This window comes from Schistocerca nitens, chromosome 1 (assembly GCF_023898315.1).
Source record: "Schistocerca nitens isolate TAMUIC-IGC-003100 chromosome 1, iqSchNite1.1, whole genome shotgun sequence".
In the NCBI taxonomy this organism is placed as follows: domain Eukaryota; kingdom Metazoa; phylum Arthropoda; class Insecta; order Orthoptera; family Acrididae; genus Schistocerca; species Schistocerca nitens.
This window is the reverse complement of record NC_064614.1, coordinates 259779244-259789537: the sequence shown is the minus strand read 5'-3', so window position 1 is coordinate 259789537 and position 10294 is coordinate 259779244. Positions and strand designations below refer to the sequence as shown.

General features: G+C 38.4%; 1 protein-coding gene across 4 annotated transcripts in view; it reads left to right on the top strand.

Annotated features, from left to right (window-relative positions):
- The first annotated feature begins 2679 nt into the window (after positions 1-2679).
- LOC126247510 (serine/threonine-protein phosphatase 6 regulatory subunit 3) overlaps positions 2680-10294 on the top strand; it is a 182833-nt gene continuing 175218 nt past the window's right edge. For 3 of the 4 annotated variants that reach the window (XM_049948490.1, XM_049948487.1, XM_049948488.1), the window contains exons 1-2: positions 2680-2945; positions 3032-3131. In XM_049948490.1, the coding sequence (XP_049804447.1) occupies positions 3109-3131 (23 nt within the window). In that variant the 5' untranslated portion in view covers positions 2680-2945; positions 3032-3108. The remainder of the gene's footprint in view (positions 2946-3031; positions 3132-10294) is intronic. The other variant, XM_049948489.1, reaches the window with a different exon arrangement.

Sequence of the window (10294 nt, the reverse complement as noted above, 5' to 3'; positions counted from 1 at the left end):
GGATCTACCCCCTACTCACTCCACGATGTTCTGCCCTGGAGGAGAGGGACCATATGGCAGTGCCGACTGCCAGTATCAATGGCGACCCTCAGTATCAACACAAAAAAGGATGAACAAGTGTGCCTCTTTGGAAATAATTGTCTTTGTAGTCCTGTCTAATATTGTTCTCATGTCTTATCTTATAGTGTAAAGCGTACACTGATTACATTGTGAGTACAAAAGTTAATAAAGTATTAAGGTGTCTAATACGTTATTCGTGGCTCCAGTACGTGAATATCATTTGCATTCACCGCCACTGGAATTCTCACATACTCATAACTGCAATGCCAAACATCGTACACTCTCGCTACACAAGTTAACTATTATGTGCTTGTAAGTGCAATGTCAAATATTTTAACTACTGGCAACGCTGTATGAGGAAAGTTAATATTATGTTTTTCTTAAAATTCCACGTTGTCATGGTTTAGGGCACATTCAGTTTAGAATAACAGACACATCATATTAACACAAGTTGCATGGTATCCCCTGTAAACGGTAAAATCACACTCCACAAAATTTTGCTGTCGTTACAGCTGTGCATTTACCACACAGCATAAAATGATCAATTTTTATGTATTCTTAAGTACAGAAAAAGCAATATATGTATCAGAGTTTCACAACTATCTCACTTGTATTTTAAAGAAAATGCAAGAAAATTTTTCTTAATACACACAAAAGAAAGTAATAAGTTTTTTTTTAAAGTAGGCTATATTTTATTTTATTGACAACTTCACAGTCGCTACATAATTTTCAGAAATTAATCTTTTTGGGCGAGAATCTGCTTATTGTTCGCTCTTTAGGGTTTTAAGAATTTTATGCGTTTGTTGATGTAGGAGTTGTGAATGTTTCTCGGTTTTTTGTTTTTGAAACACACAAATCACAACCATGGGTTGTTTTCCTACGCCTATCCACAATTTCAAATAATTTTTGATATTTGCCTTTGTAGTATAGTTTTTGTGTTTCATAAACAAGGTCACACCTCGTACTGCTCAATAAACAGTAAAATTGTTACTAACAATCACTTTATAGAAATTTTCAGGCGCTTCGATACACACACTTGGTAAAATTATTAACGTGAAAATCAAAACACTGCGATGGCGCTTAGAAATTCAGCCGTTAGATGGCAATTGAAAGACGGTAATCGGTCGTAGAGGAAGGAAAATGGCATCAAAAATTTAAAGCGACTTTAACTTATCAGACACGGCTAAGCCCGGTCCACACGCAACGATCTGTCTGCGCAGACATCGGTGCAGATGTCTGTACATGCAAAAGATCGCTGCAAATGTGGTGTGTTCACACGACACAAACCCCAATCTACTACTCGCCCGCCATCTGTCGGTGTAGAAACGAAATATCAGTGGCAAGCGACTACGCTCCCCGTAAACGTCAAACATTAAATTCAGTTATTTTGAAATATAGAAATGGAGGAAGTTCTGTTGTGGTCTGTGTTCGCAACTTGTGTTGCAAAAAACATTCAGACCAACCACAGGAAACAGAGAAAGCGGGCAAAATGGTGTAGACAGTGGCTGCTAAAGCGAAAGCAGTTTTCTCACGTAAATTTACTGAGAGAGTTGCAGGACGAACCTAACGACTGGCGAAATTATTTGCGGATGGATGTCGAAACTTACAATTATCTCTTAAAGCTTGTAACCCTTCATATTATGAGGAAACATACTTGTATGAGAAGGGCAATTTCTCCTCATGAACGGCTGGCGGTAACATTGACACTCCAATTTCATCTTCAATTGTACTTCTGCTTGGTCTTGGTGTTTCTTGATCACTAAGAAAGCCAAGCAGATCAAAATACCATAACGTTGGCTGGTATACTTGATCTACTCCTACACCATATCTAGATTTCTGAACTTTGGATAACTCAATTAGAGCATTGTATGCTGCAATCTTTTTGTCTCGGACACTATATTCTTTACTTTTAATCTTCCGCAAACATGGGTGGTTTCTACAAATTCAATGAATTCACTTACAAACTCTCGAGAACACTGACGAGTATCAGCCAATTTAATGCCCTGTGCGCACAAATACAAACACTAGACTGAGCAAACAGCTGTTTCGCGACAGATTTGCGGCGATCTCCTGTCCACACGCTCCAACTTGTCTGCGCAGATGTGGTTTGAACCCACAGATTTGAGAGGTTTCGCTCAAACCTCCAACTCCAACTTCCAGGTTTGCACACACCTCAGGTTGGTGCAAATCTTCTGTCCACACGCAACGATCTGTCTGCGCAGATGTGATGTGTGCAGACATTTGCGCAGACAGATCGTAACGTGTGGACGGGCCTTAAAAGTGACGTCCCTCGAGCGGCGCTACAGGAAATTTGGTGTTCCCACGCGAAACTTTGGTTGCGTCGATCGTGCGACGGTCAAGTGGCGTCACTTTTATTGCATGTGGAAGCCCATCTTATATATGCTAGTGGAGGAAGGTTCTTAATAACAATGTCTTCTAATTAAACATTTCTCAGCCAGTTCCTGAACCCTCGAAAACAAAGTTTTGCATAGATTGTATGCGTTCTGGAAAAATTTGGCCTGCATCTCGTTATAAAAAATTACGCATGCGAATGACCTGCGAACTGCTGTATATTTGATATTTTCTTCATATTATCTTTGGGAAAGTGCATTGTGGGAAACGAGAATGTAACGCCATCATAATGTATAATAGAATCAGATAATCTGTTTGTTTGTTTTGCTTTTTTAAATTTGTACGTTGTAACAACGCGTGATATAAAGTACTTTAATAGAGTATTCCTATCTTGTGTTTTATACGTGAGCACCATTTGCTGTGATATTCTGACAGATGTATTCCTGTTGATTGGAGCAAAGATCTTCGTCAAATAAGAGGAACGCTTATTAGAACGATACGGAAGAAAGCTTCTGGCGTTTTGAACACCAAAGGTACGTAACAAATAATTTTGCCTTGTTTTAGACCTCAGTGCTACGCTATGTAATTTTTAATATGTTAAAAATGAGTTAAGTTGCAGAAATCGGAGAACAGACACTAACAAATCCGTTGGAAAATAAAAGGAAGTTTGAATTTAGTTACCGACGGGAATGGAATATGAGTGAGGAGTTCTTTCTTAGGTATTTGCTGTTTGCAGTTACTATTTCGGTTAATTTCTTTCAATAGAGATATTAATACCTGTTGTTATTGTCCTATTTCATACCTGTTTTCCATTATGTCGGGAATTTTGTGTAAGTTGTTGGGATTGCATTGGTGCTAATTGGAGGATTTACAGATTCGTTTGCCTTTTTTCTTGCTTACATTTTACTGGTTTCTGGGATTCGTTGCTAATACAAAATATGAGTGAGTTGTACACATGTGCTGGGAACGTGAAGTAACTGAACTTAATAGTGTGTAGTCAGAAAAAATGTGTGTAGGTGTTAGTAGTTTGTGTGTTGCACATGACAGATTAGTATAAGTAACTGATTCAGACCCACCCACACACAAAAGTAGACAATTTTCAGAAAACAGACGGAGCGGAGACAAATAAACCATGGGAGCAGCAATTTTTGAGAAATATTTTTCATTTTGTTTGTATTCCATACAAAACTTACTGAGAAGGACGTTATTTGCGTCGGAGGTGTTGAGGTAATGATATATCTCTGTTTTGTACTGAAAAAAAACCTATGTTAAAACACAAAAATTCATTGATACACCTGTTTCATCGTCCCCAGATAAAGTAAGCAGTAATAATTAAAAAAGTAAATGACCTGTCAGAAGGAGAGTATCCGCTAGAACAGGACTGGTACAAGCATTGAAACGTTTTTGTTTTTTTAGCTTAGGCTTTATATGTTGCTTTTCTCAATTTTGATGTTTAAAGCTGTTGGCAAGAACATTTCTCACATTCTTATGACTAAGGCTTAACTCAGTATACCACCGTTTCCAAAGAAATATTCATTTTGAAATTATAGGGTTATTTTCTGAAATATTCTGCTGATTTCTGAGCTCTGTCTGTGTGGGCGTTACTCTTTTTTTTTCATGTCTGTCACAGTGTTAAATCTAAAGTGGATTGGTTTTTGTTTCCTTGGGCTTTTGTTTAGGTACTTGCATGCACTCCTGTATAATAGGGGCCTAAGTTCTGGATGTTGAATGGTTTCACAATAAGAATAAAACATTAGTTACTGAGCCCTTTTTGCGTGTGATTTGCTGATGCTGCCGACAAAACAATAGTGTGTGTGTGTGTGTGGGGGGGGGGGGGGTAACAACGTTGTACCTAATATAATCAAGAGAATTTTAATAACATAGCTGCAAGGTTCTTTGTCTGTCTAATATAGATGATATATTTACCTTTTTTAAAAAGCAATCATTTGTAGTAAGTGTAGAGTCAAACTAATATGTTCATTTTTGTCAAATTTATGCCAGTTTGCTATTGAGAAATAAAATGTCCAGCAAGTAACCACGTAAGGAAACAAATCAGGTATACATATCCTGTAGGTGGACTTGGTGTTCATAACTTTGATGTAAATTGTAAGCTGACCTGAGAGACGTGCAATTAAGCTGTTCATTACACAGAAATGTGCTGCAAGGATAATGTACAGCTTGTCTATAGTAAGTTGATTCATGCAGTGGCTGTTGGGAACTGCAGGATGCTCACCTTGCCCATTTATTAGGACTTCCAAAAGGAGAGGAGTGATGAGAAGAATGTAGCATTAGCTGCTTTCCGCAGTGATCGCACCATTGCTCTTCACAATGTGTACACTGACATTGCATGTCTAAGAGCAGCCTAATGTTGTCAGTGCTTGGAGGCAAATGAAAGTTTAACCAGTGCTGATTTTCTACACTTCTGGCAGTGCCAGTAAAATGGTGAACTTATCATGGACAAGCTATTGGCAAATGATGCACTAATAACCACAATATGTTTACTGTATCTACATGAAATTTTGTCTCACAAACTGACCACTATTTGAAAATACTAATATTTATAAATTATAACATTAAGAACATATCTTGTCTCCATGACATAAACTTAATATATTTGACCCCTTCCCATGTGAATTAAAGCTCCTGATAGAGGTAGAAAACTCATCTCCATATTTATCTGTCAAACGGTACCCTGCAGACACTAGAAGACCTGTTACTATCATGGATTTTTATTTGTGTATTACATGACCTGCTCAGTGGTCATGTGTGTTTGGAATAATGGCTGTATTTATGCCTGTGTGCATATTTGCATTTGAGATTTTGTGTAAAGATGTGAAATATTCCTGATTTGCAGTCACATTACATATTGAAGCTGTAAGTAGAAATCGTGTTTTTTAATTGAAAAGCAAATTGAAATAATTTGTTCTTCACAACAGTTGTTCTATAAATGAATGCATGATTAGATATACCTAATAGATTTAGAAGTAGGTATGGGTTAGTGTACAAACAAACTTTCCGCAGTTAAAGTTATTTGAATTTTACATTACCAACATATTATTGGTGTCATCAACACCACCATCACTGGTAGCACTATGTGTAGTATATGATGAAGTGACTGTATGGGTGCTGGTAAGGCAAGTGACAGTTGCCATTCGCTTTACAAGCAGCTACCGTGACTAATCCAGTAACAGTAAACCACTTAAGGAAACAGTAAGGGAAAAAGAAATATATTAACAGATGTGAATCACGACAAGTTTTATTTCAGACTGTGAAATGGTATGGGTTTTACTGGTTATCTGTGCTTGTCATATGCATTTTTTCAAGGATCACTGTGATAAATTTAGATATTTGATATTTACAGAAACATTTAAACAATTTCTTCCAGGCACTGTCATGAAAATATTAGCAATGTGAGAAGAGACTAGGTGACATTCAACATATATGTTTTGTGCTGTCAGTGGCTACAATTACTGGGAATTTCCATGGAATTGCCACACAGAGCGAATTTATATCAATCGAGAATAATTTTATACGTAAAATACAGGTTAGGTTCTCATTTACTCACGTATTAGGTTTCTTAGTGTTTTTAGCAAATATAACCATTGTCCCCTTTAGGAAACGCATTTTAATGTAAAATTTATACACTTAAAAATTTGACACTGAAACACACATTTATACACCAACATTATTTTCATCTACACCCTAAATTGCTTCTGGATTATTTACAGTGGAAGACTCTGATGGTCCTATACTCAGTTTTGTTTTCATGATTGGTTACCTTACATGCAAGGCGTTTGTAGCTGGGCATTTGACATTCATTTAAAGTGCCACACTGCTTGGCAAAGAAATGTTTATTTTTAGCTCTGTAGTCTTCTTTACCACTCGTTTATACAATTCTTTGTAACATGTAGGGAAAAGTTCAACTCCTCTCTTCACTATTGCACTTCTTACTTCTTCAAGATCATGTTCATCAAAAATTGTAATTGCAGATGTCATTTTCAAAGCCTTGACCATTTTCTTTGGTGTCAGCTCTCTAACATGTCAAACTTCCTAAACTTTCGTTTCTTCTTTACTACTGTTCACACTGAAAACTGTCAAGTCTTTGTTCAGGTCCCGGGAATGAGAGTTTTGGAAGTTACACACAATCTCTTCTTAAACATCAGTGAATCCAGTCTGCAATGTCATGTCATGCATATAGCGGCTGAAAAATGCATCTACTTGACCCTATATTAGCCTTAATTTCTCTTGCTTTACCTTTGTGGTCCTTATGCAAAATGTATGTGGGTGGCAGTAGAATTATTCTCCATCAGCTGCAAATGCTGGCTTATTTGATCCATAATTTTCCTCGAAAAAAAGTTTCCTTCCTTCCAGAAATTCGCATTTGAGTTCCTAGCGCACCTCTGTAATACTTGCGAGCCGCTCAAACCTGCCGGTAACAAATTAAGCAGCCTGTCTTGGAATTGCTTGGGTGACTTCCTTTAGGCTGGTCTGATTTGGTGTGAATCTCAAACACTCGAGCAGTACTCAAGAATGGATTGCAGTAGTGTCCTGTATGCAGTCATCTTTACAGATGAACCAAATTTTGCTGAAATTCTCTCAATAAGCCAAAGTTGACCATTCACCTTCGTACTTCAATCCTTAAATGCTAATTCTGTTTCATACATACTGCTTTGCAGCCTAGATATTTAATCGACAGGATGGTGTCAAATTTCACACTACTATTGCTTATTTGAACATTATGGGTTTGTTTTTCCTAGTTGTCTGCTTAAACTTGTATGTTTTCTACATTTAGAGCCAGCTGTCACAAGCAATTGCAGATTGCTGCTCACCCTGTCCACCAGATCATTAGTGTGTATAGAAAATAGTGTTGGACCTATCAAACTTTCGTGCAGCGCTCATGATGCCCTCACCTCTGATGAAGAGTTGTCATTGAGGGCAATGTACCAGTTTGTTACTCAAGAGATCTCCAAGCCACTCACTTTTATTTGATAACCTGTTCCATATGCTCATACCTTTAAGTCTGCAGTGGTACACGGCGTCAAATGTTTTTTTGGAAATCTAGATATATGGAATCTGCCTGTTGCTCTTCATCCATAGTTTGCAGGATATCATGTGAGTAAAGGGCAAGCTGAGGTTCTGATAAGCAATGCTTTTTTAAAACTGTGCTTATTAATGGAGAGAGGCTCTTCAGTCTGAAGAAAATCTAGTATATTCGAACTTGAAATAAGTTCAAGAATTATGCAGCAAACTGAGGTTAAGGATATTAGTCTGTAATTTTGCGGGTCTGTTGGTCTACCCTTCTTATAAACAGGAGTCACCTGTGGGGTTTTTTCCTGTTCCCTGGGACTTTGTGCTGAGTGAGAGATTCCTGATAAATGCAAGCTAAGTGAGTAGCCAGTGCAGTAGAGTACTCTTCGTGAAATCGCTACTGCTACACCAGACTGATCAAAGTGGGACTGGGTAGAAGCCTTGGACCCACTTAAATGATTTTATGTAAGACCAGAATTTTCTTGAATTCTTGACAACATCTTATGCAAAGGTATGACTGTGGTAGTTGTATGCTTCACGCACTGATCTTTCCTGTACTTGCAAATCTGTACTAACTTTTGCATGTTGTCAGTTGTGCATTCTCTTTTGAATCAAGAGTGCAACAGCCTTTGGTTCCTCAGCATTTTGTTGCTAAACTGCAGTGGGCCTTTTCCATCCTTAATCTATTTACTCAGCACATACTTCACCAGAGCATGATTTACAGTTTGTTTAAATTTTGCCCATAATTCCTCTGTGTCCATTGTACTGGGAACCAAATGATGTTAATTATCTGTCTAAGTGAAGTGCTAACAACTGCTTATCTGCTCTGTCTAGCAGAAATAATCTCCTAGCCATCCTGAATATAGGAAAAAAGTTCCTGATCTGTGCATTGCAGGATGGGTATAAAGTGTTCTGTGGCAGAAACAGGGCTTCGGTGTTTATATTTGAATCAGTGATGGAAAGTGGGTGGCTGGGGGAACATTATTGAGAAGATGAATTTTGAAAGGGCCATTTTTTTCTTTTTTCTTTCTTTCTCACAGTAAGCCTTCAAATCTCCATGCAGTTCTTTAAGAAAATGGTCATAGAAAATAGCAGAAAGTATCACAGCACTTTGGGACCCTGGGATTTTGAGAACAGTAGATGATAAGGGGTTTTAATTCGCAATCCCCTACGGCATTTCCTCCAAAGAGAAATGGCGCAATAGTCATTGCTATCCTTAAATCCGGTTATTGTTTTTGCTTCATTAGAAATGAAAGTGCAGCTAGACATTAGTTTCCAAAATAAGCCTGTTTCATCAAGGATGATTTCCAGTGAAGCCTCTTGCTGTCACACTTTCTTTAAACCTTTCTATAAATTCCTTGGCGTCAATTTCATCTGCCTCTCCTATTATTTTATGTTGTGAACGCCAAAATGATGCTTGAAATGATCAAACCAACCTGAGCTGGCCTAGAAAGATGCTGGGTCATCCTCTTCTTTCGTTAAATATGCATACAAGCACTTGTTATTCAAATAGCAGCTCCAGAGAGATGGATGTCCTACTGATTGTGTTACTCAGTCCTGTGGCGTAGCAATTCCCCCCTCTTAGTTTGATCCCATTCCCCCTCTCTTAAACCAACTAACCAGTAGCTGGTGAAATGAGAAAGAAGAAGATTTTAATGTAGCAACAAGAGAAGTTACGTATTTCTCAGAACTCGTCACAGTCCTTCATGAATGGCTTGTCACTACCTTCCTGATATGGTTGACAACTCAAGAGAACACAACATGTCATTCTTAACGGTTCAAAATCTGCAGATGTAGAGGTAATTTCGGGAGTGCCGCAAGGAAGCGTGATAGGACCTTTATTGTTTACAATATACATAAATGACTTAGTTGACAACATCGGTAGCTCCGTGAGGCTATTTGCAGATGACACGGTTGTCTACAAGAAAGTAGCAACATCAGAAGACTCGTACGTACTCCAGGAAGACCTGCAGAGGATTAATGAATGGTGCGACAGCTGGCAGCTTTCCCTAAACATAGATAAATGTAATATAATGCGCATACATAGGGGCAGAAATCCATTCCAGTACAATTATGCCATAGGTGGTAAATCATTGGAAGCGGTAACGACCGTAAAATACTTAGGAGTTACTATCCGGAGCGATCTGAAGTGGAATGATCACATAAAACAAATAGTGGGAAAAGCAGGCGCCAGGTTGAGATTCATAGGAAGAATTCTAAGAAAATGTGACTCATCGACGAAAGAAGTAGCTTACAAAACGCTTGTTCGTCCGATTCTTGAGTATTGCTCATCAGTATGGGACCCTTACCAGGTTGAATTAATAGAAGAGATAGACATGATCCAGCGAAAAGCAGCGCGATTCGTCATGGGGACATTTACTCAGCGCGAGAGCGTTACGGAGATGCTGAACAAGCTCCAGTGGCGGACACTTCAAGAAAGGCGTTACGCAATACGGAGAGGTTTATTATCGAAATTACGAGAGAGCACATTCCGGGAAGAGATGGGCAACATATTACTACCGCCCACATATATCTCGCGTAATGATCACAACGAAAAGATCCGAGAAATTAGAGCAAATACGGAGACTTACAAGCAGTCGTTCTTCCCACGCACAATTCGTGAATGGAACAGGGAAGGGGGGATCAGATAGTGGTACAATAAGTACCCTCCGCCACACACCGTAAGGTGGCTCGCGGAGTATAGATGTAGATGTAGATGTAGTCCTGTTGTTGAACATTTACAGTGACTTCTTTTGTCAGCATTTTGATCTTAGTGAGGGTAAACTTCTTGCTGCTGTTTTTTGCCACATTAAATTTCGCCTAGACCCATATACTATGTTGGATTTATATGAGC